Raw genomic sequence first — 17,548 nt, 5'->3', positions numbered from 1 at the left:
CACTGTACCAAATATTGTCTACCATACATGAAGATTATCCTTATATTTAGTGTCAAGTACTGTAGCTATTATGCCCTCATGTGCCAGGTGGAATGAAGAGAATAAGTAGTAAGTACTTATTTGGTACCAAATACAGCAGTTACTCCTTTTATCTGATTGTTATTGCCAGAATATAACATCTTGTATTTTATATTAGCAGCTCGCTTGTTTTTTTGTTTTGTTTCTGTAACTTTGAAACAGGGACATTAAATTTGAAAGAAATTCAAAAATGAATAACATAATTTAGTATTGAATGATGTGCATGTCATCACAAGATGAACACAAAAGGAATAGACATTAAGCTTCTGTATTTGGAATTATTAATTCCAGTATTACTACAAGGAGAAAATGCTAAGTAAGCTTGTTTGTTCATCAAATTTCTTGTGCTCTATGGCCTACATCAGGGCTGTCCAACCTTAGGTAATCCTAGGGCCACATAAAAAAAAAAAAAAAACATTATCAAAGGGCTGCATCGCAATGTGTATCTAGTAATTTGGTGAGCAGCAATGACACAAAGTCGACAGCTGAACAAATCAACAACACTAATTGTATGCGCACGTTCCCCGTGAGCATCTGGAGCATGCACATTGGAACAAAACAGTGTAAGAGCGCTTCTTTGACACATCTAATATTTGAAAGACACGTGGGATATAGTGATGTAAAGATGCCAAATAATATTACCAACATCGAGGTTATTGATTAGTGATAGAATTAAAATATCTAATACTCATTCGATTCAAATTGTTATTTAATTTTTTTGCTCGTGAAACCCACTGGTGGGCCACACAAAATCTCCCTGTGGGCTGCATCTGGCCCACAGGCAGTGTTTTTTTTGGAAGCCCTTCTCTAACTAATTACTTCATGGAATTTTTGAACAGCATATTCTCAATGTTTTTTCACCAGAGCCATCAATTTGGTAAAGATATGGTGATGTTTTTGCTGTTTAGAACTCTTCTTTGTCTAATCTCCATGCATTTTTTTGAAATTCTTGAGAAAATTAATTCAGTAAATCCAAGTATCAAATTTACACTAGAAGAAGAAGATAACACCATTCTTCTTTTTCTGGACGTTCATTCTTTGTCAACCTAATGGCAGTCCACAATTCTCTGTAAAACCAACTCATGCTGGCAATTACATTGATGCTAACATTGATGTTTTTTTTGGAAGCCCTTCTCTAACTAATTACTTCATGGAATTTTTGAACAGCATATTCTCAATGTTTTTTCACCAGAGCCATCAATTTGGTAAAGATATGGTGATGTTTTTGCTGTTTAGAACTCTTCTTTGTCTAATCTCCATGCATTTTTTTGAAATTCTTGAGAAAATTAATTCAGTAAATCCAAGTATCAAATTTACACTAGAAGAAGAAGATAACACCATTCTTCTTTTTCTGGACGTTCATTCTTTGTCAACCTAATGGCAGTCCACAATTCTCTGTAAAACCAACTCATACTGGCAATTACATTGATGCTAACTTACATCATCACCCCTGTAAGAAATATGGTGTAGTATTTTGGACAGTGCACCTTTTACATCATCAGGAATGAAATATTTCAATTTGGAAATATTTACATTAGCAGATTAATTTCTAAAACATAAACTGTCATGTATAAAATTGTCAAAATTGAGAGTGCATATCATTCTGTGATTTCAAATGCATGGCTTTTGCTGGGCTGTATATGTCTATAATAACTTAGTTCCCAACTTGTAGGTCTTTTTTGCATGCTGATTATAGTTGGTTTAAAATAAGGACTTGATGTTTGTTGCATTATGTCAAAGAAGCTGCTTACTTGAATTCATTATTTGGCATTCTTGTCAGTTGCCAAAGTACCTGATCCTTTTCGGTAGCATAAAAAAGCTAAGCTGGATTTGTCTGCTTGCCTTTCTCTACATCTTTAATATGGTGAAGGAGGTTGTTTTAGGGTCCTCAGTATCCTGGAGACTTTAATCAAAGGTGTGATGGCCATTTTTTCTTTCTGCTACTTTAACATGTTAGCAATTTTATCTATGGTGTTTCTTTATGTGTGGTCTGTTTTCTTCTATATGTGCTGATGCATTTAATGGGCTTTGTAAAATGTTATTGAGACTATTAAGGTTATAGCCATTCTTTAGTAGGACTTCCATGAGGTAATCCATTTCTTGTTCTCTGTTGCCTTTGTCACTTAATATGGTGTATGTTCTATCGTGTAGGATATCTGCTATTTAGCAATATCTGATTATCTTACATTAATTTTTTAGCTGCAACTGAATTTGATATAATTAAATAAAACGGAAAGGATAACTTTTGGTTTTATTATTTATCATGTAGTTAAACATTTCCAAAATGTATAAAAACAAATGCATTATTTCTTGTAATTACAAATGTTTATAGAAGAAAGCTTTGTTATTTACTTCCCATCAAAAACTATTTGAGTGTGATATTTTTATTTGTAAAAAGAACTCGCCTCTAGTGTAGTTTTTTATTTCTGTAACATAAACTGAGAGAGAGACAACGTCTTCACACCATTGAAGAACTTTAGTCTTATTTACAGTTGACATTCATGTTGCTTATCATGTCAGGAGTAGTGTGCTTGCACAAACATTGTATTTCCAAAGAGGAAGTTGAATTAGAGAAATTAGAGAAATTTTCTCTGAAGAGAAGAGAAAAATAGAACAGTTGGAGAAAAAGAGATGATGTTCAAAAGGAGTTGGAATTTTATTATTATTATTATTATTACATGACACCTCCAGGGAATTCAATGACTCATCGAGAGAGGGCACACTTACTCTACAACTTTTTTCCTCCACCAACCAACTACAACGAACCGCAACCATCATATACACCAGCGGCATCTACAGCTCACCGCCACCACTAGTATTTTCACAGACAATCACAACACATCCATGCCCACGGTGGGATTCGCACCTGCAGCCTTTTGGCTGGAGAGCAGATACGCTAACCACTCAGCCAACCAGGAGAAAATAGTTTTAAGAATTTCTTAAGCTGAAAATGTGGATAAGAGTTGTATGAGGGGAAACCAATAGTTATCCCAAAATGAACAGATTCATTTCCTTTATATGAAGTCAAGTTGTAACAGATAAAACTGATTATATAGTTTCTCAGGACGCATTGGACAGTTCTTTTTTGATACAGTATGCAGAAGAAGTATTGTGGTTTTATATTTGTTTTATTATGAGTGCTTCCAATGGGAGTCATCTTGTTTTTATACATGAATCAAAAAAAACTGTCACGCTGCTTAATTTCTTTACACTTAGTAAATATATGCACAGAATCTTTTGAAAAGATTTCATTGAAAAATATCACACAAAGCCCAAAATATCATCATCATCATCAAATTCCTGCCATGTACCCTCAAGGGGTGTACAGGATATGATAGTACTACATGAAAAAATTACATCATTATTAATTTCCTATCTACAATTTTCCTCCAAATCAGTCTGTTACTTGTCAAGACTCCAACATTATCAGATCTTATATTTCTATCGTCTAAAGCACTTTGTACAGTATCAATCTACCTATATCTTGGTCTTCCTCTAGGTCGTTTTGCTGCCAACCTGGCAGAGAACACTTGTTTTACTAATCTTTCCTCGCCCATTCTGTTTAAGTGACCATACCACCTGAGATTAGCTCTGCTAACACATTCCTGGATGCTGACAATGTCAAGTTCTTTCCTAATATCCTCGTTTTTAATATGATATTGCCATTGATGCCATCTGTTCATGCCTATAATCTTTCTCAAGACTCTCATATCTGTGGTCTCTAGTCTTTGGTCAAGTGTTTTACTTCTGACCCAGCTCTCAGATCCATAAGTTAAAACTGGTTTGAACACTGTCTTGTACACAGCTAATTTAGTGTTCCGACTAATTTCTCTCTTATTCCATATGAATTTATTCAATTGACTTCCCACCATACCAGCTTTGCTTATTCTGTTGTCTATTTCTATGTTTAATTTACCATCTTCAGTCAAAATCGTGCCTAAATAGCTGAAATGTTTTACATGTTCCACAGGTTCTCCATTCACAACACAGTTGACATTTTCAATGATTCTGCCTATTTTCATTGTCTTTGTCTTTTTATTGCTGACCTTCATACCATATCTATTACAACAGCTATTCAATTTAGTCAGAGAATCTTGCAGACTTGTAGCAGATTTATTTAGAAATATAACATCATCTGCATAAAGCAAAGAGCTGACATTAACATCTCCAATTTTGATATCATGTTTAATACCACTTTCCTTCATAATGTGATCCATATAGATAATGAATAACAGAGGGGATAATGTACATCCTTGTCTCACACCAGATTTAACATTAAACCATCTTCCTGTACTTCCTTCAATTCTAACTGCTGACTTACAACTCAAATAAAGACTAAGTATTGCTTGATATAATGCCCCATTGACACCTAAAACTGCAGCGTATTGAATAGCTTCTCTCTTGGCACCTTGTCATATGCCTTTTCCAGATCGACAAAACTTAAATACAGATCTTTGTTATATTCACATGCTTTCTCGACTATTTGTCGTAAAGTGAAGATCTGATCCTGACAGCCTCTATTTGGTCTGAATCCAGCTTGTTCTTCACCAAGCTTTTCTTCCACAATTCTTCTCAACCGTTTCTCAAGTATACTTGCATAGATCTTGCCAGGAACACTCAGTAGGGAAATACCTCTGTAATTCTCACATTCAGTTTTATTTCCTTTTTTATATATGGATACTATGAGAGCTCTACTCCAGTCATCGGGAATTCGTCCCTCTATCCAGGCTTTCTGAACTATGCAGTGCAGCCACTGTAAGACTCTTATACCACCATACTTCAGCATTTCTGGTCGAATATCATCTACTCCTGCTGCCTTTCCACATTTCAAGCCTTTGATGGCTTTTTCTACTTCTAGTATGGATATGTATTTCTGACTACATGCCTGGTCAGTGTTTTTTACCACTGTGCTGTCATCACTGCTTGTTTCATTTAGCAGTTTTTCAAAGTAATTACTCCATACTTCAAGGATATCTTTTTCTCTCGTTTTCATGTCACCTTTATCATCTCTAATTCCTTTTACAGCACTCTTTCCTCCATTCTTTAGCTTCTTCAACAACCTCCAGAATATTTTGCCACCTTCTTGATATTTATTTTCTATATTCTTGCCAAAGTCCTCCTATGACTTTTGTTTAGCTAGTTTTACACAGTGTTTAGCATTCTTGCATTTGTCTCTGTATTCTCTAAGAGCACAAGCTGACTTATTTGACAGGAACTTTTGGTATGCTTTCTTCTTTTCCTTCACTGCCTCTTTAACTTCCTGTGTCCACTAGGGAGTTCTGATTTTTTTATCCTTACAGATAACTTCACCACATGCCTCTCTGGCAGAATCAATCAGTGTTTTCTTCAGATTTTGCCACTGAATCTCCAAGGTTTGATTCCTGTTCTCAAACTCTTTCATTTTTTCTTCAATAATCTTTGTGTATTTTAGCCTACAGTTCACATCTGAGAGCTGCTCAACTTTTATTCGCTTTAAAACTTTTTTACATGTTATTCTTTTCAATATGAAATTCAATTTTATCCTGCTCAAGACTAAATAGTGATCACTTCCAATTTCAAATCCTCTGTACACTCTGGTGTCCTGCACCAGAGAGAAAACATCACTATCAACAATAACATAGTCAATGAGACTTTTCTTATTCCTAGCCTCTTCTCTCCATGTGAATTTGTGCACATTTTTATGTTGGAACATGGTGTTAGTAATAACCAGTCTATGTCCTGAGCAGAAATCCAACAGATATTTGCCATTATTATTAGCTTTGCTCTTTTCTCCAAATTTTCCCAAAATATTTTTGTATGTCTCACAATCATTTCCTACACTGCTATTTAGATCCTCAACAAGGACCAACTTTTCATTTTTCATTGTGTCAGATGCTTTTTCTAAAGCCTCAAAAAATTCCTCCGCTTCTACCTTAGTAGAACCTTCTGTGGGACCATAGGCACAAATAAGTCTCATTGTCCAGTTCCCCATTCTCATATTTGCCCACATTACTCTACTTGAGACTGACTGCCATTCAAGAAGATTAGCCTCGTATTTTGTGTTGAATACTATGGCTACTCCTTCTTTTACTTGATTGTCATTGCCTGAATATAACATTTTGTATTTATTGCTCAGAAAGATCTCACCAGTTTTGGTGTTTTTTGTTTCAGTCACCCCTATTATGTCGATCTGGTACTTATCTAATTCCTCAGCTAGTTCCATTTCTTTGCCATTCAGGCTTCTTACGTTGATAGTACCGATCTTTAACTCTGGTGATGTTGAGTTGGTGTTTATTTTCAGATTTGTTCCAGTAGCTGACTTTTCCCTGTTCGCCCTGGTTCCCTGGCGAAAACAACGGGGGCCTTGTTTAAACGGGCGACGCCCCAGCTGGCATGAAATTTTGTCATGTTGTACCATCATTCTATATTTTGGTTTAACCAATAAGAATACAATTTGATCGGCTAAATCCCAAATTGCCAGTCCATCCTCGTCCGTTCAGTATCCAAGTAGATACCCAACAGGGTGCACCACGAGAAGGTGAGGATTGGACATTAGGTCAGAAGCCCTGGTCGGTTCTCTGCATTCCTTTAAAGGCTATGTGGAGGTCTCCTCTCAGTTATACAGTTTTGACCCTTAAGCACCCCAGCCCAAAATATGGCTCAAGTATTTTGATGATAATTTCCTTGAGTGCCTAGGTTCTAAAGAAATACTTCATAGTTTTACTAAAATTACTGTTGCTATTTGTCCAAAGTCAGGTAACATGCAAGAAGATCCCCTTTTCATTGATACTGGCATAATTCATAATGGTGAAATAGAGAATTAATGATTTACTCCAGCACTTTAGAATAATTTAATAATTAGATAGTAGAGATTTGTTGGAATTCAAGGAATTCATTGAACATGAGATAATTTCCAGGTCTGTAGAATAGATACCAGTGGAGAGAATAAATCATCATCAATTTCCTGGTATGTATCCCCAAGGGGTGTTCAGGTTATTATGGCAACAGTACATGATTTAGTTTGCATTATTATTAATCTTCTATCAACAATTTCCCTACAAATCAGTCGATTACCTGTGTAAACTCCTATATTATCATATCTAACATTTTGTACTTCTAAGGCACTCCTGACTGAATTGGTCTTTCTCTGGGTCTTTTTCTTGGCATCAAACACCTGTTTTGCTAAACTTTCCTCACCCATTCTATTTAAGTGGCCATACCACCTTAGATAGCTCTGCTAACACATTCTTGAATGCTGATAATGTCAAGTTCCTTTCTAATATCTTCATTTTTAATATGATTTTGCCATTGATGACATCCGTTTACTCTCCTAATTTTTCTCAGACCCCTCATATCTGTGATATCTAGTCTTTGATCAAGTGAAAGAAAATTAAAGGAGAGAGAGAAACAGGATAGGAATCAACTCTGGAGCACAAACCATCAGTACCATCTGAGAAATACAACAGGATGAGGAGACTTTTTGAACAAGATTCTTGTCGTTCTCTTTTTAGCAAAAAATAAAAAGGACATTAAATATTATGTGTTAGGAGGACATTCACCAAGATCATTAAAGGAATTAGAGAAAAATTAGAAACCAGGAGATTAGTTTTTTCTGTGGCTAACAATGCAGCAGAAGCATGGCTACCATTTGGACATGATGCTGGTTTCCTGCTTTTAGCTGTTTAAAAATTAGTTTTGGATGTGCTGATAATTTGCTTGCTGCTATTTTGGGTATTGGTATAAACAGAAGAGCTGGAGATAAATTGGAATGGGAAATAAATTTCCATAACAGTAAGAATTGCTTCGGTGATTCACTCAGTGCAAATTTGATTAGAAAACTGTAAACAATAATCCGAGAAAATGAAGCACAGAAATCCCGAAGATAACCTCACTTGGCTTTGTTACATTGCAAGACAATACATGAATGAGAACAACTGTATGAATGTTGCTTCATGGGAGAAGAAATCAACACAGATTGTGGTCCGAATTGCCTGGAGGACAAATATCTATATATACTCAAATAGGTGACTACTATCTATAGGATTAAAAACCACTTTAACATGTGACATAACTTTGTCCATAATGTTATGTTCTTGCATAACATAACATTATGGAGGTACACATATTAGTTTCTTTTGTTCCAGTCACCAATGACAGTAGGAATTGTCAGCTGTTCTTTTACTTCATCACTTGAACAGGTTCCTGTAAGAAGTACCTTGAAAAAGATCAGATCAGTTTTCATTAATAGATGTATGTTCATGCACTTTTTAAATAAAACCTCTGTTTTATTCCTTAAATTATGAAAATTCTGGATCTATATTATTCCATAACTTCCAATTTTCAAACTTGCTCTTTCTCAGCTATCCAGCTGTTGTTATCTAGCATTCTAAAACCAAAACAAACATTAAGTCATGCAAATTGTGATATTGCTATCAACATATGCTTTTGTCCAGAGGTAAATATCATCTAAAAACTTTGGGATTTTCTTGTGCTATGCTTCTAAAAAAACCTCTGTGCACTGAAGAAAATTAGTTTCGGGGTTTGAAATTGCTCTGCTCTGATGTCAACATTAGTAAGTGCTAACAGATTAGAGATAGATGTTGAAAGTTTTTACTTGGTTATACTATAAATTAAAGATGCCAAGACATTATGTTCTTGGTTTCATCCTTTATCCCATCGTAAGCAAACAAGTTTGTACGTGAAGTCACTTCACGACTGGGCTACTTGTATATAGAGGCTAATGCCTTAATATCCCATAATGCAATGCACATATCCTTATGGACATGTATAATGCTATTCATTATTGGAAAGGCCACTACCCAGACCAGTTTCAACCTTTATTTGAAGGTCTCATTAGTGTAAACCAGACCCAAAAGTGATACCAAGTTTGGTATCACTTTAATTTATAGTAAGTGCTAACATTTTGCAACACATATGCATCAAAATAAAATGATAAAATATTTATAAATAATTAATGCAGTATGTATTGTACTTGAAAAATCATTCAAAAAATACATGGTAGGAATGTAACAAGGATAACTCATTCAGTTTTGTAGATTTTGAAAAGTGTCTGACACGATATCAATATTAGTGGAGATGAAAGGATATTGTAAGATATACGTATTAAAATTCTGATTTACTTTCTTTCTTTTGTATATATATAATCCTGTCATTGCACCATCAATAAATTGCTCCCTCCACTCCAAGTGGTAACTCTTAATTTCAAAATAAAAAGAGCAAAGAATAAATCCTTAAAACTAAACTACAAATTCAACTTGCACACAGATTCATATCTAAGGATTTCACATATACATCTTATCTTCTAAATTAACCTATTAGCTATGAACTCATTAAGATTGAGTCTTCAGACACCTTTAGAACCAAAATAAAAATCCTTAATTTACCCAATACAAATATATACAGCATAAAATCAGTATAATGCAAGTGCTAGTATATTCTTCAAGTTACAACTTAAAACAGCATGAAAAATACTCTAGCCATACAGCTTCTCTTCAGTTATAATCCAGCAGTTAATCTTTATGGACAAAAATTTCAGAATTTTAGTCTCTTTACTACAGAACTCTTATTCCATTGAATTCACACAGAATGAGAACTGACACAAAACGTTCTTCTTATATGATAGTGTCATAAATAAAATTCTTCCTGGATTATAAAATACAGAATGCTGAATACACTTACATCTGAACTTCATCCAGTACTTGACTAACTTAATTCACTTTCTGTATGAAGATAACTTCAAGCTCCATTGAATAAATTACTAAAACCATATTAACAGTTTCACCTCTTTAAAAGGGATTTACTTTCTTTATGAAAGTCTCGCCTTTCTTCATTGAAGCAATAACTCAAACCATATTAGTAACTTCAAACCTCCTTTATTTCTGAGAATCCTAAATAAGAAAAATAAAAAAAAAACTTTACTGCCCAATTTCTGGATGAACTTGAAAATCAATCGAGTCCCTTTCAGCTTTAATTGAAGTAAATCCTATACAGATTAATGACTACCCTAAACTTAACACTTATCTTTTTATAAAAGGATATCCTCTCTGTCTTCCATTTCTAATTTTTCTAGTTTTGTTTCATATACTGAAGACAAAAACTTCACAGTTCACCTCCTGCTGTATTCTTTTACCTCCTCCTGAACAGCTGTATGCTTAGCAACATTCAGTAACGTTCTTTTCACTTCTAAGCATGCTCAGAAATACAGTAGGGCAACTTCCATTCTACACCATTGAGCACTGCTATTACTGTTTTCAGCACTGTGCTTGAAAACAATGATAAAGTTCTTTTCATAGCGTAGCAGTTACTTTAAGTATAATTATATTATGAAACAAGTAGATTTTATAACAGTTCATTATTTCATAATATTTTATGCACTGAGGTAAGTTCATTTAATTATTTTCAAAATGTGAATTTCACTTATAAGTGACAACAAAACAAATCATCTTGATACAAACAGCACCACCATAACATCTGGCTCATAAAAAATTGTGCTCTAATATTTAATCAAAATAAATTTATTCTGTATTGTAGCCAAAGAAGTAACATATCGAAACTTCTTGCTCTTACAGTATACAAAAAAAGAAACAATTGTTTAACTGATTACTTTTATGAAATACCATATTACTAATTTCTTAACTATAATTCATTTTTATATTTTTAATTTGTGAGATATTTGAATTTTAATGCAGATATCCTGCAGTAGACAAGAGGATGGTTCCACATTAAATCACTTCCTCCTGTTTGTTTCTTATATGTGATGAAGTGATTCATTTTTCAGTTGTCTATTTTAATTGTTGCAAGGTTTGTCTCCTATGGAAATGCTATTACTGATATCAGATTCATGTTAATTCAAAGAAACTTTAATCATTTTCTATTATAGATGAAGTCACTAACCTCATTTATTCAAAAATGATTTAATAAATCAAATATTATTTAGTTATTATATACATAATAATAAATTTAGTTTAATCCTTTATCCAAGTGTGAGCAAACAAAGTGTGCGCCTGAAAGTATCTTCAGGACTCGGGTAAGGTAATACAACACCGGGCAACTCGTTGCAAAGGTGGAGCAAGATAACATCACTCCTATCTCAGTATCTCCCATAATGCAAAACACATCTCCTTGCAGATATGTATAATGTTATGCATTAAGGGTAGGGCCACTACCCAGACTAGTTTCGACCTTTATTGAGGTCTCTTCAGTGGGAGCCAGGCCCAAGTGGAGATACCAGGCAGAAGCATTAGCAAGGTCATCTCTACCTATAGGAGTTGCCAAACAGTGTGCCACCTTTTTATTAAATTACTCTGGATTTAGATAAGAAAGATGTTGAAAGTATATTTTTCACTTGGTTAGACTATAATAAATTTAGTTTAATTCTTTATCCAAGTGTGAGCAAACAAAGTTTGCACCTGAAAGTGTCTTCCCTTCCCTTTCCTGGCCTTTTCCTTAATGCATAACATTATACATATCTGCAAGGAGATGTGTTTTTAATTCTTTATCCAAGTGTGAGCAAACAAAGTTTGCACCTGAAAGTGTCTTCCCTTCCCTTTCCTGGCCCTTTCCTTAATGCATAACATTATACATATCTGCAAGGAGATGTGTTTTGCATTATGGGAGATACTGAGATAGGAATGATGTTAGCTTGCTCCACCTTTGCAACGAGTTTCCTGGTGTTGTACTACCTTACCACAGTCCTGAAGATACTTTCAGGTGCAAACTTTGTTTGCTCACACTTGGATAAAGGATTAAACTAAATTTATTATAATCTAACCAAGTGAAAAATATACTTTCAAAAAAAAAATATTATATACATATAAGAACAAATCGTTATATCATGAATTAAAATAGTAAGTCACAAACACATTTCTGTCAATTTAAATTGTAGAGACACAGAGATAAATATGCATTAAGTTTAACTAAAAAGTTTAACAAACTGAATAACAAACATATAGATCAAAATATAGCATAATACTAATCCATCAAATTACACTGTAGGAAAGGCTTAGGTGCTATTGGTTATTCGTGATAGAACTTTAGGGTATACGCAACATCAAAAGAGGAAAAAATACATTTATAAAACTCGACTAATATTTTGCTGGTTTTCTACCTAGCATCTTTAGAGCACAGTTATTGCTGTGACAAGAACACAGTAATGAACTAAATAAATGCAGAAAACAACCCAAATTGTAACTTATCTAATGCCCTGACAGGCACTCTCTATGGGCTGGATAACCATAAAGTTTATTTGGAGAAGTCAGACGGTTAAGTGTCAAAATAGCAGTCTCAGATCTTTGCCAAATTAATGCAACCATACTTGTTGAGGTTGGAAGAGTAATAAAGAAAATAATAGATTTTAATATACACATTGTAACATATACAACACGGTATTGATATATAAAATTTTATATTATGAATGTATAGATATATATATATGTATCATATAAGGTATGTATTTTTCAAATTTGTTTAGCTTTGTAAAGCTGACTGAGAGTTTTTTTAAAAATTCACCTTGGCCTGAAACTAAAGATATTGCTCCTATTGTGCAAGATGGTAAGAAAAAATTTTATGATTTTATTCGTATACTTTGTTATTCTCAGATCATTTATAGGTTTTGCAGAATATTAAAATCACATACATACACAGTATGATGGTACAACATAATCAGCTTGGATGTTGCCTGATTTCACAAGGCTCCACTGTTTATGGTAGGGAACCAGGACAAGTGAAAAGTCAACCACTGGAACATCCACACTTTTAAAAGAATTTAGGATGATCCCACCTATGGAAGGTTGGAAACGCATAGTGCATTTTATTGATGTGGATGATCTGAGAATGAAATAATCTGGAAACAATCTGGAAACTTCCTCAGGAGACACATAAAAAATTTATCCACTCTAAGTAGGTTCGTGGTTTTACACCAGACAGTAAAAGATCATTCACTGCCTAGAGAGCCATTCACAAACATCCATATAATGTTGGAATTCTTTTCACTTAAACTACCAAGAGAAAGAGAGGGGGGGGGGAGGATAGGACATAGGAAAACATAGCAAATTAGTATTACTGAAAATTCAAAAAAAAAAAAAAAAGAGATTCTTTTAAGTAACAGTATATTATGATTTATTCAGGAACTAGGAATCATGAAAAGGAAGGAGGAAAAAGTTGTAGTGTTTAATGGTAATCATTAAACAAACTTCTTCGATGGGAATCAATTTTAGTTGAATAATACACACAAATTTCAAAACAGGAAATTGGATAATGAAACTTATGCCTGTGGTCTCATAAAAAGTGCAGAAGAAATAGAGAAACTTTTAAAGGTTTTAGAGAGGCAGCTCATATGAAGAAAAAGGAAAATCTGTTTTTTGATTGAGACAGAGGCAGAAAATTAATTCCAGATATATAAAAACGTTTAGGATAAACACAGAACTAAGGACAGGGTTAATAATGACAGATACCTACTAATATCTCTTCAGGACATTATTAACACTTTGTCCTGGAATAACATGAATTGATTCATATGAAAGCAAGACACACCTACAAAGCAAGAAAAATCATTATGTTATTGTTGATAGTGATTTCAGATTCTTACAAAATAGAAGTTGTATAGAGATTTGAAATAGAAAGCGACCACTTTATGTTGAGCAAGATAACAATTGAGTATTTGATTAAAAATAACTTCTTTTAAAGTTAAGAAAATAATCTGTTGGATAATAATCAGAAAATAATCCTCAGATAAGAACTGTTGACTCAATATACAAATATTATTAGAAAAAAAGTGAAAGAGATGAGAAATTGGGAGTCGTACTCTGAAAAAAAAAAAAAAAAACATTAACTGACTCAGGAAGGAAAGAATTCATCATAAATTATCAATTCCAGAATCATTTATGTTTAATATTTTTGTTTGTAAAATTTTCAGCTAAGTTTCATAACCATTATCAATACAGTTACAGGAAAACTGAAAAGAACAAGAATTAAATTTAAAGCAGTGATATTATGTGCACTATAGACTGCAGGGGAATAACATCCATCTGCATTAATAGATATTCAAAATAAATTATAGTAAATTTAGTTAATTATTTTTAAATATAAGCAAGATTTAATTACAATTAAGAAACATATGAATGGTGAGTATTATTTAATATAACTTCATAAATTTAAAAGGTTTTTAGCAATTGCTTTTGTTCAGGTTGTGAATGTGTGCTTCCCAGTTTTCTTTGTAGTGTCTTTCCAGAAGAATTAACTTTTGTGGTAACATTTTGGTTTTGTTCCACTGAATCCTGTGTTTCATAAATAAAGCATGGCTAGCTAAACTGAATTTGTTGGATTCTTTAAGAGAAATATATTTTTGATGTTCTTCAAGATGAATTTTTGCAGATCGACCAGTTTGTCCATAATAACATAAGTCGCAAGAGCAGGGAATTCTGTAAAGTCCCCTGCTCTTCTGGCTTATGTTATTATGCAATCCAGTTTAGCAAACCATGCTTTATAAACAAACAAAACACAGGATTCAGTGGAACAAAACCAAAATGTTACACAAAAGTGACTTTCTTTGGAACAATTCTACAAAAAAAACTGTGAAGCACACAAACGCAATCCGAACCTGAACAAAAACGATTGCCTAAAACTTTCTCAATTTTGGGAAGTTATATTAACTAATATATACTATATATACTCACAATTCATCATCATCATCAAATTCCTGCCATTTACCCTCAAGGGGTGTACAGGATATGATAGTACTACATGAAAAATTTACATCATTACTAACTTCCTATCTACAATTTTCCTCCAAATCAGCCTGTTACTTGTCAAGACTCCAACATTATCAGATCTTATATTTCTATCGTCTAAGGCACTTCGTACCATATCAATCCACCTATATCTTGGTCTTCCTCTGGATCGTTTTCCTGCCAACCTGGCAGAGAACACTTGTTTTGCTAATCTTTCCTCTCCCATTCTGTTTAAGTGACCATACCACCTGAGATTATCTCCTCTAACGCATTCCTGGATGCTGACACTGTCAAGTTCTTTACTAATATCCTCATTTTTAATATGATATTGCCATTGATATCATCTGTTCACACCTCTAATCTTTCTCAGGACTCTCATATCTATGGTCTGTAGTCTTTGGTCAAGTGTTTTACTTCTGACCCAGCTCTCGGATCCATAAGTTAAAACTGGTTTGAACACTGTCTTGTATACAGCTAATTTAGTGTTCCGACTAATTTCTCTCTTATTCCATATGAATTTATTGAATTGACTTCCTACCATACCAGCTTTGTTGATTCTGTTGTCTATTTCCATATTTATTTAATTTACCATCGTCACTAAAAATTGTGCCTAAGTAGCTGAAATGTTTTACTTCCACAGGTTCTCCGTTCACAACACAGTTGACATTTTCACCAATTCTTCCTGTTTTCATTGTCTTTGTCTTTTTATTGCTGACTTTCCTACCATATCTATTACAACAGTTATTCAATTTAGTCGGGGAATCTTGCAGAATTGTAGTGGATTTATTTAGACGTATAACATCATCTGCATAAAGCAAAGAGCTGACATTAACATCTCCAATTTTGATATCATGTTTGATACCACTTTCCTTCATAATGTGATCCATATAGATAATGAATAACAGAGGGGATAATGTACATCCTTGTCTCACACCAGATTTAACATTAAACCATCTTCCTTCAATTCTAACTGCTGACTTACAACTCAAATAAAGACTAAGTATTGCTTGATATAATGTCCCATTGACACCATATAACTGAAGCGTATTAAATATCTTCTCCCTTGGCACCTTGTCATATGCCTTTTCTAAATCGACAAAACTTAATTACAGATCTTTATTATATTCCCATGATTTCTTCACTATTTGTCGTAAAGTGAAGATCTGATCCTGACAGCCTCTGTTTGGCCTGAATCCAGCTTGTTCTTCACCAAGCTTTTCTTCCACAATTCTTCTCCACTGTTTCTCAAGTATACTTGCGTAAATCTTACCAGGCAGACTCAGTAGGGAAATACCTGTGTAATTCTCATATTCAGTTTTATTTCCCTTTTTATATATGGGTATTATGAGAGCTCTACTCCAATCTTCTGGAATTCGTCCCTCTGTCCAGGACTTCTGAACTATGCAGTGCAGCCACTGTAAGACTTTTATAACCACCATACTTCAGCATTTCTGGTCGAATATCATCTACTCCTGCTGCCTTTCCACATTTCAGCCTTTGATAGCTTTTTCTACTTCAAGTATGGATATGTATTCCTGACTGTATGCTTGTTGAGAGTATTTTACCATTGTGCTATCACTGCTTGTTTCATTTAGCAATTTTTCGAAGTAATTACTCCATACTTCAAGGATATCGTTTCCTCCTGTTTTCATGTCACCTTTATCATCTCTAACTCCTTTTATAGCACTCTTTCCACCATTTCTAAGCTGCTTCAACAACCTCCAGAATAATTTGATATTTATTTTCTGTGGTTTTGCCAAAGTCCTCCCATGACTTTTGTTTAGCTGAATCAGTCAAGGTTTAGCAAGTTTTACACATTGTTTAGTATGTTACATCTAAGTGCAAAAGCAGACTTATTTGCCAGGAACTTTTGGTATGTTTTCTTCTTTTCCTTCACTGTCTCTTTAACTTCCTGTGTCCACCATGGAGTTCTGATTTTTCTATTCTTGCAGACAACCTCACCACATGCCTCTCTGGCTGAATCAGTCAAGGTTTTCTTCATTGCTTGCCACTGAATCTCTAAAGTTTGGTTCCTGTTCTCAAACACTTTCTTTTTTTCTTCAATAATCTTTGTGTATTTTAGTCTACAGTTCACATCTGAGAGCTGCTCAACTTTTATTCATAAAACTTTCTTACATGTTATTCTTTTCAATATGAAATTCATTCTGCTCAAGACTAAATAGTGATCACTTCCAATTTCATATCCTCTGTATACTCTGGTTTCCTGCACCAGGGAGAAAACATCACTATCAACAATAACATAGTCAATGAGACTTATCTTATTCCTTGCCTCTTTTCTCCATGTGAATTTGTGCACATTTTTATGTTGGAACATGGTGTTAGTAAAAACCAGTCCATGTCCTGAGCACAAATCCAACAGGTATTCGCCATTATTATTAGCCTTGCTCTTTTTTCCAAATTTTCTGAAAATATTTTTGTATGTCTGACATTCATTTCCTACTCTGCTATTTAGATCCCCAACAAGGACCAACTTTTCCTTTTTCATTCTGTCAGTTGCTTTCTCTAAAACCTCAAAAAATTCCTCCACTTCTACTTTAGTCGAACCTTCTTTGTGACCATAGGCATAAATAAGTCTCATTCTCATATTTGCCCACGTATGAGCCTGTCTGTCATTCAAGAAGATTAGCCTCGTATTTAGTGTTGAATGCTATGGCTACTCCTTCTTTTCGTTGATTGTCATTACCTGAATATAAAATTTTGTATTTATTGCTCAGAAAGATCTC

General features: G+C 33.9%; 1 protein-coding gene across 1 annotated transcript in view; it reads left to right on the top strand.

Moving 5' to 3' along the window:
• The window catches only part of eIF3l (eukaryotic translation initiation factor 3 subunit l), a 310,545-nt gene that overhangs the window by 50,814 nt on the left and 242,183 nt on the right, over positions 1–17,548 (top strand). The window contains exon 4 of the mRNA XM_090398519.1: positions 12,548–12,627. Coding sequence (XP_090254645.1) covers positions 12,548–12,627 — 80 coding nt within the window. The remainder of the gene's footprint in view (positions 1–12,547; positions 12,628–17,548) is intronic.

The sequence above is a fragment of the Typopeltis vanoorti genome, chromosome 9, assembly GCF_054136105.1.
Source record: "Typopeltis vanoorti isolate ZY-2024b chromosome 9, IOZ_Tvanoo_1.0, whole genome shotgun sequence".
Lineage (NCBI taxonomy): Eukaryota > Metazoa > Arthropoda > Arachnida > Uropygi > Thelyphonidae > Typopeltis > Typopeltis vanoorti.
Note: the sequence above shows the minus strand (reverse complement) of the source record. Positions and strands in the feature narration are given on the sequence as shown.